At 39.6% G+C, this 22,447-nt stretch overlaps 1 protein-coding gene across 1 annotated transcript in view; it reads right to left on the bottom strand.

Moving 5' to 3' along the window:
* The window catches only part of rspo4 (R-spondin 4), a 52,411-nt gene that overhangs the window by 15,938 nt on the left and 14,026 nt on the right, over window positions 1-22,447 (bottom strand). Inside the window, exons 3-4 of the mRNA XM_051948526.1 lie at window positions 21,908-22,045; window positions 14,396-14,596 (exon numbers count right to left, since the gene is read on the bottom strand). Of these exons, the coding sequence (XP_051804486.1) occupies window positions 14,396-14,596; window positions 21,908-22,045 (339 nt within the window). The remainder of the gene's footprint in view (window positions 1-14,395; window positions 14,597-21,907; window positions 22,046-22,447) is intronic.

Genomic DNA, 22,447 nt, shown 5'->3' on the forward strand with positions numbered 1-22,447 from the left:
GGTGTTATCCTCCTGAGCCGGCACTGACTCTTTGCACAACACGGAGTTACGCTCAGAACCACATGTTGCGGTGGAAGAAAAACAGAACTGTACATCGGCATAACGGATGATAAATCAGCGTGAAGTTATAAGCAGAGTGGAGCAATGTGGGTGAACACACATCCTGGGAAACAATCAACTGTTGGGTTTATACGCAAAACACACATCCTGACATGAACCAATGCAGCAGAGCAGAAAGTCTACACAAACAACCGCTTAGATGTTTGCATGCTCGAACGCTGGTTGAAAACATCTCGGAGGAAAATATATGTTTCCAGACGATCTGCAGGATGTCTGACAGTTTACCAATCAACAGCTGCAGATGGGCATCAAACCCAGTTTGTATAAACCTGTCTGATATTAAGGTGCATTTAATTGTAAAGCAAACAAAATTAAAAGTCTACAGCAACGTAAGTTTGTCTGTAGAACTGTACATAGATACAGCAGTGTATTCAGCAGCTTTTCAGCATGCTAACACACTCAAAATGACAATAATAATGCAAGATGTAAGATTAGCATCACAATGTAACACTTGCTAACGCTTACACTAAGCAAGCTCAAAGGAAATATTATTAGCTAAGCAATGATTATGTTACTAACAAGTATTACTACATACAAATTCCGAGGGGCATTCAGAGATGGCAGAAACTTTAAGACTTAAAACCAGTGAAAAACTGGGTTCATGTGTTTTCATGTTGCCAGTTGCGCCTCAACTTCAGCTGCTGTTTACATTTGTTCGCTTCTCTCCTGCTGTCTGTGCTCACATAAACTGCATTTTAATACAGCTAAATCCTATTAAAGCTGTTCTCATTTTAATCATTTGCTGTTTCGGTTGTCAGACAATGGAACAAGTATGAAATAGTAACTGAAACACATGCTATTCAGACTACATGGTAGCCCTATAAGGTACAGTCAATTCCAGCCATTTTCAGTACAAAAAGTCGCTAATATTTTATTTGTAAATAAAAATATGACGAGAAATACAGGGAATATTGGACGCGCATCGCGAGGTGCATTTCCTCGAAAACGACCTATTCGTGGATTATATACCGACTTCAAGACAAGTTTTGGACAAAATATTTTACTGGCTTGTTTCGTCTGGATGTCCAAGGTTGGATTATGGCCGTTTTTTGTGGAATATTTTCATCTGTGTGTAATAATGAACCCGAAAATGTGAGTCGCGCTGTGTACGTTGAAGCCGTGTATAGAGAATGGATGGATGGATATTCGTTGTTTGTCGGACAAATGTGTTTATATTACCTGCTGTGGTAATCACATCTGAAAGTGGTTTATACCGGCGGATTCATGAGATCTAAGCTTTCCATCGGTGTATAATGTTTTCATCATCGAGTTGGCAGTGTCGTTCTATTTCGAAAAATGCTTATGCAGATATCAAAATGGCCCGCCCGCAGGCCGCTGAACCTTAAAGCTCGTGTCCGGAGTTTCCGTTTGTTTTCAATTTATGTATCATTGTTTAACAAAGTTTAAATGTGTTAGTCTAGTTCGATACTATAATATAATGTTAGTATGACGCGATATGAAAATTTATTCATGAGCTCCGCCTTCCTCTCATAGACCCCCATGTTATTCCAAAAAGCGCCGGTCGCTGCCGACCAATCAAGTTCGAGCTTCAGCTTTGTCATGCTGTCAATCAACGGTTATGCACACAGCAAGCAAGCCCATGCAGAGGTGGGCGAGCTACGCATTACACAACTGCGCGCACATTTGTTTTGCTTGTGGAGGAGTGAGCATCAGGGATCAGCAACTTCCAGAAAAGTTACCAATCCCACGGCTTGTCAGGCCAAGAGACTGCAGGACGTTTTTTGGCTCGGGGTGCTCGCGTCGCTCCCCGACCACGGCCTCCACAGCTTCGTTTAGATGCCCGACCTCTGGAGGAAGATGTTGGGGCGTCTGGGACATACTCTTCGTCAGAGGAGTCATGCAATTCTGAACTCTAGATAGAAATAAATGAACAATGTAACACATATACACACGTAAATGCACTAAGTTTGATAAACAACGTCATCGAGAGGGATACACGAGTGTAATCACATATTGAAACTTTACTCGTTCGTCCTAGCAGATTCTTGTTATTTTGGTATTAGGACAAGTTAGACTCAATACAGAATTCTAACGTAATTCCTTTATTATTTACTAAATGTACTAAATGTAGAAGAGTGAAAAACAGCAAAACAGGCAAGATGCTGCAGCACTCCGGGCACTCCTCTCATGTACGGCGCGTGTGCACAAATAAAGGGGCGAAATCAGAGGGAGGGAGGGACCAACAGTGTTTTGGGAGACGCTGTGATTCAAACTCCGGACACGAGCTTTAACGCCACTGGGGAGCCATTTTGAAACTGCAGCTCTGAAGCTAAAATATTGATTTTATTACCCAAAGTCACAAACAAAAGCAAAGACTGCGCTGTGAATTCGATGATATTTTCAATGAAAATGATGCTGCACGAAAGTTAGAAACAGCAACTGTCTTGCTCAATGCTGTCAATCACAGAGACAGAGAGAGTTTTCTTCCTGAAGGGGACCCGCACAGCAGCAGATCAGCTTCATTTAAAGCTACAGACACTGAAATTGTCCATTTAGAACAGAACTAAAAGCAACAGGCATGGAGTTACGGTAAAATTAACCATCCATGCAGTATTTTGAGCTGAAAAAATTTTAAAGGCATATTCTGGGTACATGTTAAACTTTCATTAATTTGCTGAAAGGCACAGGATGGGACCTTTAAGTTAGTCTTTTGTTCAATTTGTGACCCATCGATATGCTAAAATATGGATGTATGCACAATCACATTCAATTAAAAACGCCTGAATCATGCCTGATCCTAAGATTGTGACGTTTTTGGCACTATGCCCTGTTCTTTGCTTACATCTGTTGCAATGCAAAAATGTGAACAAATGCTGCACGAATAGTGATCAGATGTCCTACAAAGACTCATGATTACAGTCTTACTTTGTCCCAACTTCATTTAACACTTGTTTCCTATCATGACAGCAGTAAGCCTCATGCAAGTCTCAATCACGGTGCTCCTTTGCTAGCTAAATCCCAATGATATTCTTTGCTAGCGAACATGAAAGTGCCTGCCTCCTTGGTATTAATATGAGAGGAAGCAGTTGCTACAGCTAATCTACAAGACTTGAAGTGTGTAAGTTGGAAAATGTAAAAAAAATGGTAAAATGAATTGGCAGATACTACATATTAAACTATTTGGATCAGATCGGAGCAAAACTAACTGTGATGCCGATATCCATAAATAACGCTGTTATTCTGTAGAACTTAATAATACCTTTTTAACATAATCATTTATTTGGACAGCAGAAATTTGCAGAAAACAAACATTCAAGCACATAATTGTGAGATATATGCAATAAATAAGATAGTCATGTTTTAATTGAATTGTTGCCCTTTGGTAGCCAATAACATACTCCAAAGAGATCTCAGCTCTTAGAGAAGATATGTGAGGTAAGAAAAGGAAAGAGAGAAAATTTGGAGTGGCTTAGATGAGATATAAATGGACTGCACGCACATGCTGCAGCAATTTACAGCTTTACTAGAACAAAGAGCTCAACAATTTTCCTCTTATTCACACTCACTTAAAGCTGCCACACAACGTTGGTCTGGTTATTAGGAGCAGAAATTAAACCACCAACTGCAGCAAACTCTGCCTCTTCATCCACATACATCAAAAATGCGGTCACACACCAACACGACACCCAGCAATCCTTTAATATGACGTAATGCCTGTATGGCATGCAAACTGATCCAGACGGTCGACCACATCAGGTGCAGCAGGTCTCTGTTATTACAGCACCTGCCATCAGCTAATAAGCACAACAAATATGTACTAATGACGCCCTCTTTAAGGGTCGTTCTTCCATTCTCAGGCATATTCAGACAGCAGCTGAGGGATGTCATGCAGAATAACTAGCTGCGGACTTAAGACGTCTGCTAGTCGTAAAACGGGCAAAGACGCAGAACATTGGGGCACCTTTGATTCGACATTCAGCGTTTACGAGGACCACCTGTAGAGCGTACTGAGTGTTCAGAGGCTTGATGATCTAATAAAAATGTTCTGCGAGTACATCGCAATGGAGTGAATCCAGCCAAATTGAATCAGTCACACTAACACAAAAACCCTCATGAAAACGTCTGGAATCCACCTAAAAACATACTTTTCTCATCTCTGCCCGCAACTTTGAGGGCAGTCTCTGGGGGGGAAAAACATCTCATTACTTGCTTTCTTCCCTTGGGCCTGACTCTATAATACCTTAAAGACATCCAAGAAGCCAAAGCGAGAAAAAAATAGCGACAGTGAGCGGCTGAGTCGTTGTTCTCTAATCAGTACCTGTTGTTAGGAGCTGAGTTGCCCTGAGGCTACGTCTGCACTGTGAGCGCTATGCAGTAACTTAATGCATGTGAAAATGCACATTAGCTGGCTGTCTGTGTTGAGTTACACTGTCAGCTCTACCCAGATCCATGTGCTGCTCGATGAGAGGGCCACTGAGTTCTGCACTGGCATAATAAACTAGCAGCGTCTGAAACGGTAATCTAAAATAACTCCCTTTCTGTCAGGAGGGATTTGTCTGGCTGCTTAGTGGATGAAAAGCACTTTCTTACCATGAAATCCAGTCCCATATATTAAATCAATGATTTTCTCCTTTGAGTGAAACACTGATTTGTGTAGCTGACATGTTTAATAGCTACAAAGTGTATTTCCAAGTGTGTTAGGATATGTGAGATGAAGGCAGGTATTCCTCTCATACACCCATGTGGAGTGTGGTTTCCAACATTTGTTTGCGACCTACAAATACAGCCTCACAACAGTTTTTTTTTTAATGTGCACTGATGCACAAGTAGCACCTTCATGATTCGGTCCAATCCACAGAAGGTTGAATTAAATCCCCTAAGTGTTCAGAGGTTTTGTGGACAAGCTGTTAAATATTCAGCCCTAAGGGTTTGAATTAAACAGGGATAATTTAGGTTAAAGTATTTGTCTGAAATACACATTTTACAGTATCTGGTGTGCATCTGTTCTCAACTCTATGGAAATTTAACACACACATACCTTTACAGATTCTGTCAAGTTGCTTCCAAACAAACAGGGAACATTCCCAGAACGTAGGAAAGAATTACTTACAAGTTCTACCTAAGTTACCTAAGTTCTACTAATGTTTTAAAGAAAACATCTTAACTCTCTGAATGACACAAGCGTGTTTCTGGGCATATTTTGTTCCTGTTACATTTTCTTCACTGTGGGTTTATGTTTCACTGTAATATAAAGTCCTGCTTCTCTATGGAAACAGAACTACGATGACTAGAAGTAGAGAGAACTCAAAAATGTGTAATTATAGACTGCCAAAATTAAAAAATTGATCAATCATAAAAACAAAAACATAAAAGTTGAATTTATTTGATTATCTATTTTACAACAATTTAAAAAAAAAGGTTTCCTTTTTTTTCATTTATTTACATTTATTGTTTTTCTATTTTTTAATGTAGTTTGTACTTAGATTTACATTGTTTGGCATTTGTTGTGGTTAGCACACAGGTGTTGCCCACCTGTATCTTCCTGCAAACACTAAAGAAACAGAAACATCTTCTATTCTGTATGACACCGCTATAAAGCCATAAACTACAAAAAAAAGTATATATGAAAAGTTGAATTTCTATTGTTATTTATTGAAACTGAAAAAAAAAATAAAATCAATATGTACAACCATTTCCAAAGTGCACACAAGTGTTAGCAATACTTATATTTGTAATTTGTATCCATGCTTCCTGCAGTTCAGCCTAATAGTCTCTAAATATTTATCATGTAACTGTTGGTGACACCTGAGTCGATCATGACTTTTTCTGTGTACAAATGAAAACAGGATTTTGTTTTCTATCTAATCCTATTACTGCAAATACTTTATTTTTGGTATTTTTTTAAACAAGTCATATAGAATAAAATGATTTTGATGAAAGTGACTTGGTTAAATTTCCCAATGAAACTGAAAGTCAAACATGATTAGTCCAAGAATTTTGAAGGAATGTCACAATGGCAGGTTTTGCTGTGCAGGGGGTTAATCTATGTTTTTTTTAAACATCTTAAGGATATTTAACATTCAAGATAATGTTCCTTTGAGATTAAAAGTTAACTAGGACATAATGTTTTAACTGAACAATTCAGAGGATGCTTGGAGGATGCTGAGCCACAGATTATGTTACATGATAACAAAGGAAGAAAGATCTAAAAGCAGAATTTATAAAAATGTTTTCAAGATGTTATCGAGGCCTCAGATGTTTTTTATAGAACGTTGCTGTAATGTGATACATCAACAAAAGGCAAAACATTTCGACTGCGATATTCTGACGATGTTTTCGTGATGTTGTGAGGAAACACATTACAAAATCTATAAATCATTTCCGCAGTGTTAACACATGCCAAAGGTTCTCAAAGCAACAAGTGGAAAATCCTCTAAGAACATTAGGACTGAATAGTCTAAAACAAGGCTAGCACCAAGTATTATTAGGATGTCTGAGAAGAACAATTTGGGAACTAAACCCCCCCCCCCCACAAATTTAACACCAATCATTCAAAGACATTCAACAACAACAACAGTGATTATCTTGTTACAGTGCAATGTTCTGCTGGGGAACCTTAGATCTTGGCCTTCAATTTGACACAAACCACCCATCTAAACATTAGTGGAACCCAGAACACACGTGATAATGGCACTGCCCTGTGCAGAACAAAGCACCCAACCTTACCATGAAAACTGCTCAGGAATGGCTCGAGGACCACAACCAAGAGCTCAAGATGCCTTCAAAACCTCTCAGATTCTTATCTTAGCATTCGCAAGATGAAAGCCTGATCCACAGACCCCACAAACCCAAGGATAAACTGCCGACATCCTGGTCCTACAAACCACAGGAGGTCCATGGCTCAATGAGTCAGAGCTGATTTAGCAACACAAGATGAACCTACACAATGTTAGGCAGCTGGTTTTAATGTTCATTCCTGTACATAAGTTTTACAACAACAAAATGTCTCAGTTGTTGAAATTAATTAATTCTGGCTTCCGCGTTTTCTAACTCTGCCACATACTATGTATCCCTGTATGACTTCAGTCAGGCAGGAATAAGCAACACAGTGTTTGTAGTGTGTGCATTTTCATGTTGATGCTGTTGGAATCACCACAGCTCAGCGAGAACATTTCCACAATAACAGGCCACACTTTCATTTTTAATGAGCTACATACCTTCCAAGATGCTTCATGTTGCAATCTCCCTTCATTGTTTGGAGAAAAAAACACTGTGGTTTGCACAGTGTCACTATTTGTCTATTTGTTGTGATCTTACTAACTATATTAATAATGACTGGATGAAGGCCCACGTTTTAATGTGATTTACTCTAGCCATGTACAGCTGGTAGGGGATGGAAAAAAAACAGATGATTCAATGAAGAAGTAACTATTCCCAAATTCATAGTACAGAGATAAACAATTACCCCATATTGCCATTATATGACAGAGTGACAGCACATATGAAATCTAAGAAATGATATGACAAAGGTTCCCAGTCAGATTGTAACTCTTGACGTGGTCATGGTGGTTCAAGAGCAATACCAGTATGATGCCTCAGGCATCTAAACTAACTGAATGAGCTTCTGTGTTGGTGCTAGAGCAGAAAATAAGCCAAAATCCTCAGAACGATCTGGATATTATCACTGAGTCTCCTCAAAAACGCCACTGTGATGGTCACATATGGTCCCTATTCACTGGTGATGGAAATGCTCCAGGAAGTGGCCCTTGTTACCATCACAGACAAGAAAAAGTGGTTCTCTTGTGTTTATGACAAAGATACTGCAGAAGGCCACTTCACACAATTTCCCTACAATAACTGGCACGTTTATAAATTGCAGAATCATTGAATAATTTCTTTAAAATTATACTGGAAACTTTAAGCAGCTCTATGGACATTTTTGAGACTATAATTTTGTTCAAACTATCATGAACTCTTTGTAGATTCAACAAAAACTGCTGCTTAGAGTTGTGGCAGAAAGGTTTGTTACTTTCATTGCTGCAACCCAAGAACCTTTTCCATCTGTAATGGAAGCTGCCAAGCTTCAGGGGAGGCCTCTCGGTCAACTGGACTCAATAGACGGACATCAGCAAAAGGTCTGCAGCATTTGTGGCGCCAACATTGTACGGATCTCTGTTTTTGTGCCACATTCTGTGAATATTACACAGGTGAATTTTAAATAAACAAACTTATATACTTCTAATTTAATATGACAAATGGATGGATTCTACATAGAACCCTCATGGTTGCACTAGATGCAACTGCAACTGTGAATGCACCAAAGTTTATGACAATCCAAATAGTCTTCAGAATACATGAAAATAATGACCAGAGATTGAAAAAAAAAAATCTGTCATCAAAGTCATTGAAACTCATTGCCTGGACACAATAAATATCTGCACCAAATTTCATGGCAGTCCATTCAAAAGTATTTAAACCAAAGCAAAACATGTCAGTATTGTGGTGGTGCAGATAATTCCTGGGATCACTGTTGTTATTAAGTCAGTCCTCTGGAGAAATCAGAGTCTTATTTAAATGAAACTGCAATCTATTAAATTGTTGTCAAACTATTGATCTTCCCATTCAGAGAGATCCGTTAAAATCAGAACAGACAGTCGTAACCCAACGACGCAGTTTGATTGCTGTGCTTTCGGAAAAAAAAAAGGGTGTGTTTTCACATTTTACAAACCATCGAATACTTCTGGGTTTTACTATTAAGACCATAAGATAGTAGTGAGCATGGTCTGAGTACACACTTAGTTGAGCCCAGTTAATTCCAGCTCTGTTCTGGCTATTATTTTCAGCCTCGCATTGTGTTTTGAACTTGTTCTTGGCTAGCTAGCCATAGCGTGCAGAACCTTCACAGTGTTTTGGGGCTGAACCAGGCCTGTGCTTCATTTGTACTGCTTTAACAACACTGAAGTCTCAAGTGCAGCTGCACTCGTATTCTCTTCCCAAGAGGAATCGCTTGTACGAATTAAAGTTTGCTTTCTTTATTATTACTTTTTGCCATTCACAAAGAGAGAGAGAAAGAGTAACAACCAAGAAACAAGCCACAAGAGACCTGAGCTTGGTGTTATGACTTCTATCCTTTCATGTCTACTGTACAGGATTTAGCAAAAACAACACACTTCAGAGCTACTTAAATAACAATGAAGGATGGACATTTGACAGGCGAGTTCAGCCCCAGTTGTTTCAGTCTCTTGTAATGCAGATGGGAGACAGATGCAAGCTGCTGGACTTTAACCATAGATGCCCCAAACTTTGGTGTTGCTGTGCATCATAAAACACAAACCATGCATCCAGTAAAAACGCCTCGAAGAGCTGCTCCACTGCAGTTTTTTAAGGTAATAAATCAGTCTCATTTCTTGAAATGATCACCACCATAAATACAAGTTAATAAGCTTTCAGACTAACACCAAACATGTGTGTAGCCGCAAAGTCATTTAACAAACATATACACAGATCAAACTTAAAAAGAGACCATCTGACTTGTCAACATGTGGACAGAATATCTGTAATTACGCAGCTAGTGATTTGTTATTTTTTTCCAGTTATGCTGGATACATTTACAGCTAAGTGATTAACGGTGCACTAAAATAAAAGTCTTATCTTTTGTTTTAGTTGCTTTGTTTATGAGTTTATCCTTGAGGCACGAAGAATAACGTGACTATTTTTGTCTTGTAAGATCTCAGAAGTGGACGAATTATCATTAATGGAAACAGAATCCACACCTCTGCAGGGATCAAGCTGAGGTACATAAAGATAACTGACAACAAAAATGCAATTAATGGCGCCATTTTGGTCTGCATCCTCACTTTATTTTCATTAAACATGTTTGCACAATAACGCATATCAATGTCAACAGTAAATGGACCTTTGAGCCTAATTATTTGTATCGTATAGATGTAAGGAGTCTATTGAAAAGTTGTATTAACACACAGCTTTCAAAAAGTAAAGCCCTTTTTGTGACCCCTTTTCAGCAAATTAACAAAAGTTTCAAATGTTCCCAAAATGAGTTTCTGAAAATTTTGAACTAAAAATGAACCAGATCAATCAGAACTGACTAATCTTTCAGAATATCGCACAACTTGGTGGTGTTCGGTTGAAGTAACAATCTGCAGGGTTTCAGGTTGTTTTGTCTGGTGGTTAAAGATGATCCTCAGCATGAGAGGCTCTGCGTCTATATTTCATTGGAACATTATGGTTAACCACTTGAAAACAATTAGATTCAAGTCATCATTGTGTCAAGTCTTGTTGGAACAAACAACACCACACAGTGAATATGGATTTAGTGTATGTGTTTGAATGTCTATTATTGTTTTTTTTTTTTTTGCAAAGACCAATGGACAGTATTGTCAGCCCCTTTGTCTCTTTAGAACAGACTTAGAAGTTTGAATTTCATTATTAACTGGCCCTCTGATTCTTCCTGTTGTACCAAAATCCGGTTGAAGTTTTGATTTGTTTGAAACATCTCTTAGACTGACAGGTACAAATTTCTGTTTGTTGTTCTTAAACAATGTGTCTTAATGCCTTTGGTGATCCCACAACTTTTCCTCTAGTGCCAGCATGAAGTTCTGGTTTTGAGTGAAATGCCTCAACAGCTCATCGACTGATTGAAAACCAAGAAGAAACTTTCAAAATTGAATGTTGTAGAATGTGCCTTTCTGTGATTTTTGGTGTTCTTGCATTGTGTGTAGTAAATGAATCCATAGGCTTTAAGGTTAGAACAGAGATTAGGTGCTACATGTGGTCCAGATATGGGAAAAAAATGAGGTTGTAAATGCTCATAGGGTTTTAGAATCAGACTAATTCCTGGCTAGGTTTTTTGTGGTGGAGACAAGGAAGAATCTGGGTTGCCGATGAAATTACAGTGTGAAGCATAACCACCTTAAACAGTTTTCATTTTTGACAGTTTGGTCAATATTTGTGCCATACTTCGGTCATTGAAATAGGAAATACTACGTTACCTTTGTAATGTTGAACATAATCAGTTTTGCATTGTTATTCTTCATATTAAGATGGTTGAACCCTTTGTGCAACCAGGTAGCTAAACTGCATTTTCATTTAAGTTTTAAACCAAACATATTTGGCTTGACGGAGAAACAAATCAACTACAGGACATTCACCCAGGAAACCCCCATGTGGGACCATTATTCCGACACTTAAGTTTCATTTTCACTGACTGTTTACTCTCAGTTTTCACTCATGGTTTGGTTAGAAAGTGGCACATTTTGGTTGACATTTTTACAATGCTAAGCACTTGCTCTAAGTTTGGTTAGGTTTAGGCTGGAATAAACCTTTAAAACTACAAGTATACATAAAATAGTATGTATTGATTTACACCATGTACAGTTGCCATGAATGGGAAATTAAATATAGAGACTAAAAGTGCTTTTGTACCAGAAATAAACATGTTTTTATCTGCTTTATAGTTGGACATTTTAACACTGAGGTCTATGGATGCTGCAAACAGCCTCTGGTGGCGATTTGAAGAACTGCAGCAGTTTGTCGCATTTCTGCAATGGCTTCATTTTTCAGCCCTGTAAGTTGCCATTTGGTCCCATGAAATATGAACTGTGACTTTTCACCACGCACCACCACTGGGTAAAACTGGTACTTTGAAATGCACAAATTTACGACCAAATGCATCCCAATGAGCTTCAGCTGTGCTTTACGAAACTGTGCTTGAATGAAGTTGAAAGCAAATGTGCAGCCTCACAAAGCGTGGTCGGAGGCTCTTAGTCTTATTTAAATTATGCTTATCCTGTTAGTTTGTGCCAAAGGGATAAATGTGCTAGTCCAGGAATTAAGCTGCCAGTTTTCCAGTTAAAAGTGCACTTCTCCAACTAAAATCAAACATACATGTTCCCGCAGACAGCCAGGAAAGCGCCGCCCGCAACTGTTAGATCTTGATCTTTGAACCAGTTTGCTAAAAGTTCTTGTTTATTAGACGTGAATGAGAATAGAAAGATATCTGTGTTGCCAAGACATTCCCTGTCAGCATAACATCGTAGCCGTGTACGTCAGATTGCTAAATTGCCGAGAAAACAAGCAACAAACCCGTTTGTTAGGCCATGACAGATTTCTGCCATAGGTGAGGAGACAGAGTGAATAACAGAGAGAGACCAATGTCCTGCCTCATCATCTGAAAACAATAAGACGACAAGAGAGTGGGAATTAAAAGACTAGAGCTGTCTAATCTGGAACAACAGAGGAATGTCAGGGAGATGCCACAGCACCCTTTTATCCCAGATGTGTGCTATTAGGTCCACGGGACCGAGTCATGGGCCAGACCCGGCTGGATCGGGTTTCTTCCTCCACTAATGCCACCGGACATACGATCTGACAGTGATAATGATAATTACTTCAAATGACATGCCTTCCATTGTGGAAGAAGTGGAGAGAAAAAACACGCAGGCATGCACAAGCTCAGAACAAGAGGATGTTTGCAACTTTTGCAAAAAAACTGTCAGCTTTGATGAGTTATAAACAACACGGCATTCCTCTGCACTGTTTAAATGTTTCACAGCTTCTTGTGCTGTTTGTGCAAGAAGATGACAATATGAAACAATAATTAAAAAAAAGGTCAGAATAACAGCTTGGTTTTGGAGGGAAAGCTCAAAGCACTGCCAAGTTTTGGTTTTTAATGTTTTGGATATCCCTATGAAGTTCATCATTAATTTAATGCAGAGTTAAAAACAAGAGCCAGGCCTTGTCTCCAGTACAATAGTACTCTTGCTGATTAGAGCCTAAGAATAAAGGATGAAATAATCTGCGGTTTTGTTCTCTTCACTGCAGTTTTAACTAGTATTGACAGCGTTTTCACAACACAGAGCTTTCAAAATGTTGTTTTTTTTGCAGTTGAACTCTATTTTCAGGTTCCTTTGGACCCTCAAAAACACAAAACACATGACGAGCATTAAGCCCTAAATGCCACAACTCCAGTCTCCGCTTGGATATCCTTGGATGGAAACAAGTTAAATGCATAAACTGTGCGATGAAGCCAAGGAGGTGTGATGTTTTAAGATGTAATCTGGCGGCAGAGCAGCCAACATAAAGAAATACAAGTCCTTTTTTAGCCACAGGGAGCTGAGCCAGTTGGATATACAAGAATCTGTTATCGCCTCCATCACCTTCATACTTGCCGTCTGAAACTTTTCTTATGATCTGCAAAAGAAATCCTCAATAAAAGTCAGTAGGTGCGACTTTGAGGATGCTTCCACCAGAGATGCCACTTCAAAAAAGCAGATATAACAATCAGTGCTTGGCTTTGATGCTTCTGGTGTCCCATAACTCACAATGGTTCTTCTTAGTAATGCTGTCTGTAAGAATTGTTAGTGCTTTTTCCACAACCCTCAGTCACAAACATCTCTCTCAAAGGAATCACCCCCATATGGGATTCCTTCCTTTTTAATGAAACAGATAAACATTTTTTGGAAGGTTTTCCCTCACAGCGCCTTCACTTGTTCCACTGCACTGCCGTCACCAGAACCTCTGCTTTGTGGGATATTTGTATCACGTTTCATTTGCCGTAAACAAAACCTCCTATACAGTGTTGCAGTGATTCAAACGCAAACTCGCAAGAATAACAGATGAACTCCACATTTCCTAACAGGTTCCTGCCAGCAGAAGCAGCTGCTTTGACCGTACAACAAGATTCAAATGACATCCTGTCGTCCAAGAACTGCTTGTTCCTGATATTCAGTTTCACGCTGCAATTTGACTGTTCACAATGCAGCAGTAATAAAGCACAGCTGGATGGAGGGAGGCTAACTCTGAAAGCGAGCTAGGTTTTCATTGGAAACACCACAGGAACAATGGTCATGTTGTTTGCTCGCTTTGTGGACAACATGTCCATCACTTATCACTGATGTTACAAAATGTTTCAGACATTTTGCAGCATTTTTATGTCCATCCTGGGGTTATTTTGACTCTGCAGATCTACATGACACCAATAAGGGAAACTTGGAAATCCAGACAAACAAACCGCTCCACAGCACTGCAGTAAACCCATTAGCCAACGAGTGTTAATTAGAAGTAGTACATGTTGGAATCTTTATGGAGTCCAATCTCTCCAGCTTGGCATTCCAAACAGCACAAGTGTGTTAAAGCAGCACAAAACATGGTCGGGAATCCACAGATGTTGGCACTCTTACGTTATAAACAAACCATCTAAATGATCAGACGGTGATTCTTGGAAGCACATAGCATCTGCTGTAGCTGATTTTTAAATTCTAAATGCTTCATAGCACCTACTGTTTGACTTTCTCACCTGTGGGACACTTTTTCTTCATCCGGCACCTCTGTGTCTCGCTGTGATTCGGGCAGATAGATGCCGGTTTCTCCTCAGGCATTCTCTGGCCGCCCCCCCTGGTCCTGGTCTGCTTCCCCCACCTGAACCCACAGGTGGCGCCGTCACGGAGGCAGACGCTCCACGCGCTCCATTCTCCCAGCGGAGCCAACAGACAGTCCTCTAACAGGGATCAGAACCAGGGAGGGAAGACGCAGATTGATTAAAGAGGCCTCAGACACAAAAGAAAAACATATTTCAAATTAAAAGGTTTTTTGTAACCAAACCAGAAAAATGAAAAGAGGACAATACTGGGCAAGCAACGGAACGGTAGGAGCCAAAATGCTTAATCACTTCCACATGTAAATCCAGTGAAGTTTAAGGTGTTCTTGAAAGTCAATGAAAGATCTCGTGGTCAGAATTGTTCTGTGTCAATAATTTAACCATTAAAGGTCTAATTTGTTCCCTCTTTTTCAGCAAAGTCCAACACAGTCTCCAGAAAATTAGGCTCCTTAACAACTAAACTGCATTCTCAATCACATTTGTTGTTTATAGCCTACCTCAAACATATTCCTAATTAATGTATTTTATTTCTTTACTGTTAGTCCTTGTCAGCCAAGAGTGTTGATCTATTTGAAGGCAAACTAGGACCTACCCTTTTTAATCACAATTTTAGATTTGGATTTAATGGATTTGATTTGTTACTCTTCTTAGAACTAATTTTATTTATTGAATTTTCTGTTCACTCAATTGTTGCTTTTTCTTGGCCCTCCACCTATATATTCAAGGCAGGAAAGAGTTTTCCAGCTGATGGAAGAAGACCGTTTGCTAGAATAGCGCTGTACATGACCTGGCTCATTCGCCCTTCACACAATTGCATTTGCTCTGTTCCACCCATACTGAAACAACCCCAAATTGTCACTGATCCACCCCCATGTTTTACTGTAGAGGCAAGACAGTTTGGTTTGTAGGCTTCTCCAGGCTTCCTCCAAACCAATGAGTTGGCCGGAGTGGGCATCAACTGAAAATTGAATTCTTCACTGAAGAGATTAGCTTAATCATCAACAGTCCAATCCTTGTGATCCCCAGTAAAGAGCTTCAAACAATTGTTTTTTTGTTTTTTTAATTCATTATATGAGAGCTGACTACTTCTGAGTTGTGCTATGGCTTCAATGTAATGTTGAGTCTTAACAGCTTTAATTTACTTTATTTTATATAGCCTTATTTTTTTCACCTTTTCATTTAACAATATACCTAAGAATGTGAAACACATATTACAATGAAACAAACATCACCATCCCTAGCAGCTGTGATTACTGTTGTCAGTTGTAATATTCAATTACAACAGTATTAACTAACTAAAGTACTACAGCAAAGAAAATATATGTATTAGCAGTAACAAAAACAATAGAGATGAAAGTAGGCATACCACTACAGGACCTTGTACTTTTGTTCTGATACGTTTAATTTCTATTTCCATAGCACTGCCTCCATCAGTACACCAAAAGAGTCATTCCATACAGCCCAGCTATTTAGTTTTCCATAGCTTGAGTCCATTTCTTGTTGTTTCTCTATATCTATTAAAAATCTTTGGTTCATTTCATTAAAATCACTCAATTCCTTCCACCTGACCCCCTCAGAACTGGCTGATTTTTCTGGCTTCAGGTATATTTGATGAGGTCATGCAGGGTTTTAGCTTCGTACTATGATTATCTTCATAGTTTCAGGCCTTTGAACTTCATTGTGTAGGTCAAAAAATTTTAACTTAAAGAAAGGAAAAAGTAGCCTAGCCGCGCTAGACAACCCACGGCAACGATTTAATTCTCTGCCAGGGTGGGTCTAGTTACCCTCCATAAGGCTTGAGGCTGGATTCTCCTAAAACTGGCCGGACCAATCACTATGAAGTGTAGAGTCAGAAGGCGGGCGTAACTAAGTGACGACAGAGGCGCGATGATTCTGACAGAAACAACCAGCGCACAATAAACAGTTATCTTTCGACTCGGCTTTGGCCACAGTCCTTAAAGATTTGAAGCTAAAATTCAACTTGAAAGATAAACAAAGGACGGCACTGAAGTGTTTCATTGAGAAGAAAGACGTATTTGGACTTATGCCGACGGGATATGGCAAATCCTTAATATACCAGTTGGCTCCGCTGGTTGGGAAGCTAATGGGACTTAGCCACAATCCGCCGGTGCTCTCGGAACTACGTCAGCCTATTTGTTGCGTTGATTGGTTGTATACCTACCCAATTGCTGCAGAGTGATTTGAAAGACAACCTTTTAGCCCGCCTCCCTCCCTGTCGAGCTTCCCTAGACCCTTGTGCCTTCAGAACATGGGTCTAGCGCGGCTAGGCTAAGGAAAAAGCATGAAATAAGCAAAATAATGTAACCAGTGGACCTGAATTTATTACTGAGCCGAATACTACTAAAGGAGAGTTAAATGGAACATAGTGTCCAGGAAGCAAACGGTTTTGGACAAAAACCAAAACACATGAACAACAAAACACAATAAAAAAGGAATTTTTACCATATAGGACCTTTAATAAGTTGACTTAATTTGTTTCCCCCCCCCATTCTGCACTTGTTTTTGATTTTTACAGATTGTCAATGCTTCTGTCCTCTCACACTGACCAGTCGAGGCAGACGGACGGCCTCTCTGAACCTGGTTCTACCATAAGTTTCTTCTCTACACACTTGCTGAATGCTTTCTCAAAGGGAATTGTTGGATTGCTTTTTATTATATGGCATTATAAAGTCTTGACCTTGCTATGTGGAAAAACTGAAAGATTACTTATTCGAGCTCAAGCAATATGATCAATACCTATGGCAATAGTTGGTTACCAAGAAAGGCCAATAACGATATTTGGAACCAATATACATTCACTGTATACTTTAACAGCGTGTTATAGCAGAGAATCTGTCACACCTCTTTATTAATAAGGGTGAATATAACTGAATATGTAAAATAGAAATAGGACAGATTAAATTATCTAATTTATTTATGTGGAATCGACTGAGTTGTGTCTATGTTCCTTACTGTTTTCTTAACCTTTCAGTGTTCTATCACTTTTATTGTCCACTAAGTTCCAGATCTTAAAGCATTATTAGTTACTGTTTTCCAGATTCTGTTTCAGGTTAATCTCTGCCTTCTAACTTAGCCACCAGCATAGCCTTAGCCACCGTAAGAGAAGCTAATTTCCTGGTTTGTGTTTGTTCAGTTTTTGCTGCTTGAGAGACATTTTTGAGAGCACAGAGTGACGAAATACAGAGAGAGGAGGCTGCACCAGACCTGAAGTAGAATATTTAATTTATCGATACTCAGTCAAGAAAAATACAGATATTGAAAATTGGAAAAATGTCAAATATCGGCCACACTAATCAGTATTTATGTTGTGCTGGAGGAAGTTGGCAGGCCGAATGTGCTCTCAGATTAAAGAGATTGACCAAGATAAACGAAGATAAAACAATCATTCATGGCCATAACGTAGGAACAATATATGAAGACTAATGTTTTCTTTCGAGCCCTGGCAGCCACGTTGCTGTGATTCAAGGCAGATGAATGCCAGCTGAAGCATTAATGCACAGGACATTTGCAGTTGTAGTGACTGGCAGCCGATGAGTGATGTCACCGACACAATCAGCCACCGCAAGATTTTCCACAAACGGAAAAGCAGCTCGGCCTCGGCCAACATTTCTCCGTAATCACGATTATCATCTTCAGATTCCAAATGAAGAAATTTCCAGTGACCCTTTCCATCTTCTCTTTTTTTTCTTCTGCATTTGCTCGAGGTGTGTACCAGCAGTCAGACATGAAACCGTAACATCGCCATGAAAACCAGATGTGGTTCGGATGCCAAGAAAACAACAGTAGCTGCAGATGCTGCAGGTGGACGGCAGAGCGGCGTGGGATGATGAGCGAGCTCCACGATAGATCTCACTTAGTTAGAAGGGAGGGTTGATACACAGCGAGATATGAAGATAAATTCTAAAAGGGTCTCTCAGGACTTTTAATGCGAATCACATGTTGGCCCCATCAGAAACTATTTAGCCGAGAAATAGACGAAGAGAAAGAAAATGGAGTCTTTGAGTGTTCGCAGAACCAGGTGAGGACGGTATCTGAAATATTTCAAGGCAAAATTTTGTAGAACAAACGTGCCAACGATTCAAAAACACATAAAATTTTCATTATTGCCGCTCCCTGAGAAATATTTGATTCAAGTGAAGCATTTGTTTCTCCTGCAGGTGCAGTTTTTTTACTTAATCGGATTATTTGACTAAAGTCAGCCACAAACCACAGATACTCAAACATTCACACGTGAAATACTGCACAGATGCAGCCAAAGAGCCAGATAAAAGCAGAAGAGTTTGCAGGAACAGGCCTGCTATTGATTAAGCCTCTCAGATTAGCTGATGCAACCTACATTTTATAGCCAGCTGAGGTCAGTGAACTTTCAGTGCACCCGCTTTATATCAGACAGTAACTTAATACAGCAATTTAAACACAAAAATGTTCATTAAAAGTATGTTGGAAGTTGTGTTTTTGATCCTTATCTTGGATTACTGCAGAACATGGAGTTTACATTAGACACACCTGGTTATGTATCTCCCTGTATACATGATTCTGACATTATCCAGGTTCCCAGGTTACCTTTTTTCTTCCACATCTGGTCTTTGTGACAGTGACTCTCTTAAGTCATCACAGTGAGGATGAATCCTCTTTAGTTTCTGGCTGCCCGGAAGCTACAACAGTGCTAGCAATGGTTCCTATAGGTCTGGTCAGCAGGAATACATTAGCATTACTCCCTTTTTTCAGCATGTAGTCCACTGATATACCATTTATTATTCAGCTTTTATATCTGCATCTGCACACTTGAAAGCGGACAGAAATTTAGAAACCTGGATAAGGTGTTTACATGCTGTATAATTCCACTTTTGCTCCATGTTTTTGAAGATTCAGTGTTCTCCAAGCTGGTAACAATGATTAACCAAGATTCTGAAACCAGGATATGATGTGCAAAATGCTCTTAAACCCTCATAAATAAGAGACAGGGTTACATATAACCACCTGGACAAAGTTTAAAGGTTAAAATTACCTTCTTCTCAAATTATTTGATCTACTTGTCTAATCTAATAACTCAGATCCTGATAAATTTTCGTTCAAAAAGCCTCAAATTTTAATGTTGAAAAACACTGTGCTGAAAGTGGGTTGATGGGCAATTCTGCTTCAAAACTTACCTCGAAAAGTACTTGACAGATCAGTCTAAAATATGATAAAATATGATATAAACGTTTGGAGCAAATCAGAGATAGTGCAGAAGATGATTACTCTGCCAAGGCAGGGTGGAGTTATGTGACGATCAGCGTACGTTCGTCCGTCCGTCTGTCTGTTTGTCTGTCCGTCTATATGTTTGGCTGTTAGCAACATTATTCAACAATGGACTAATGGATTTGGATGAAAGTTTCAGGGACGGTCAGAAATGACACAAGGACCAATTGATTAGATGTTGGCAGTGATGCGGCTGATAGTCTGGATCCACGGATTTGATAAAGATTTCTGTATCATTGTGAGACAGCACTACGGCGTCACTGTTACTATGACAAGTGAACACTATGTCAGTTGCCTGCTGATGATCACATGATTACGATCATACTACAAATCAACCGCTGTGGACTTATCGGGACTTATCTGTCAGAAATGATACAAGGAACAATTGATTAAATTGTGGAGGTGTTTCCCATCAATTCCCGCTGCCCACTGCATATTTAGGTCACCTGGTTCGATATCTGTACATAATGTACACATGCACAATACATGTCTGTGCTCAGTGTACGGTAATATTGTTTGTGGGTACATCATTATTAAATGGCCTCATTCTGTGATGCCGTGATTTCTACCACAAATTTTGTCAAGTTTTCAGTCGTCAGAAATGATACCACTGAGCAGCCTTGGCGGAGCACTGTGTTCTCTGAGTGCTTTTCTTGTTTGAGATGGAATAACTATGTCTACGTTCACACTGCAGGACTTAATGCTCAATTCAGATTTTTTGTGAAATCCGATTTTTTTGCGAGTTTGTTCACATTTCCAATTAAATGCGACTTGTATGAGATCTCCTGTGTGAACCTCACACGACCCAAAAGTGTCCCACATGCGCAGAAGAGGACACAACAACGACACACGCAGAGAGTGTGTTCATTGTTTACAGAAGTAAACATGGACGCTAACAGTAGAGCATGTCTGGCCATTTTACAGTTGTTGTCCAGCCGGAGACAGCATACAGCCATGGCCATAAGTTTGGACACAAGTACCATGGCACTTGTGAATCTTAGAAAATACCACAAAATTGTCACTTACCAGTCATAGCCATCAACCAAAATGAAATACAGATATTTCCAGTGCATAAATTTGATGTTTGACAGCACATATTGACATTGGAATATTAACTGCAAATTGTTGCACAAATTTTGTCATTGACTGATGAAAGTTTTTCATATACTATTTGCTGTCAAACATCAAATTTATGCACTGGAAATATCTGTATTTCATTTTGGTTGATGGCTATGACTGGTATTTATATTGTAAGTGACAATTTTGTGGTATTTTCTAAGATTCACAAGCGTCATGGTACTTGTGTCCAAACTTATGGCCATGGCTGTATTTATAAGTTAATCGTTTTAAGGAGAAGGTCAAGAAGGAAGAGAGCCAGGATTTTGGCCCTGGTGTTTTGTGGGGCAGTGGCAGCAACGTCTGTCCAGAGAACTGTGTGGGTGCGAAGTCGCAGCCAGGAGTGGTGGGATAGTGATGTGAGAGGCTTCACAGATGCGGACTTCGTTCAGAATTTTTGAATGACAAGGGCGACCTTTACCTACATATGTGCGCGCCTCTTTTTAACACTCTCAAGGTAAGACACACGTCTTCGGCAGCCCGAAGACGTGTTTTGCTTGAACACAGAATAGTGACGTTTGGCTTGTACCAATGACGTATAGGTCGGATAAATGTGACTTGGCCGTTCAGACTGAAGCCTCATGACAAAAGATCCGATACCTATCAGAATTAGGACCACATATCCAAGTGGCCTGGATCGCATTTGAAAAAATCGGATCTGTGTCGTTCACACTGTCATGAAAAGATCAGATACAGGTCGCATAGGGGCAAAATAATCAGATTTGGGTCACTTTAGCCTGCAGTGTGAACGTAGCCTTAGATATTCAGACATGTAGGTGCAATTTGATAGAATTTATGAGTGAACTGTTAGACTAGCTTCTGTCAAGATGAGTGAAATTTGAAACAAACAGATTCATGCTTTGCAAAATAGAAAAAAACTGTCTGTCTTTAGTCTGTCGTTAAAATGGGCTCCAATTATCTGCATCGGCTGCAGGTGAGCAACACAAAGAAGCATCACAAGTAGCAGGTTTGGAGATTAACCACAGCCGAAGTACTTAGCAAAAGTCACGTTACTTATTTTCAAGTGACTGAATACTTAAAAGTGTGACTTACCGAGGCAGTCCGATTGATGGGCGAAGGTTCCCTCTGGGCAGCGGCTCAGACATTTGCCTTTGTGCAGCTGGAAACCAGGTTTACATTTGGTGCAGAAGTCTCGACTGAAGCAATGATCGCAGTCCACAGAGCGGCACTCTGACAGGAAGACGCCATCACATGCTGGTCACAAACTCCACAAAACACTGCTTTTTGGTCTATTTGTTGTCATTGTGACTCCTGGAGTAAATGATGTGGCTGTTTTCACTCAGATTTTAGTTGCAGGGGGTGAACACATAGGTGAACAGAGTGGAAGGAGGGAGCTGTTTGAACATTTTGCAACAGTTTAAACTGTACAGTGGCCAAAATTCTGCAAAAAACACATTGGTCGAAAAACAGGAAACAGCATCTTAACTTCTTAAATAACATTTTAGACATCCTGTTGAAAGAGGCGGGACATAGAAGTGACAGACAGCAAACTGAACCAATAGGATGTCAAGTTTGGGGAAAAAAGAGGTACTTTATACATTTTTTGATATGAGTTTTATTGGTTAGAAGTAA

This window comes from Acanthochromis polyacanthus, chromosome 5 (assembly GCF_021347895.1).
Source record: "Acanthochromis polyacanthus isolate Apoly-LR-REF ecotype Palm Island chromosome 5, KAUST_Apoly_ChrSc, whole genome shotgun sequence".
In the NCBI taxonomy this organism is placed as follows: Eukaryota; Metazoa; Chordata; class Actinopteri; family Pomacentridae; genus Acanthochromis; species Acanthochromis polyacanthus.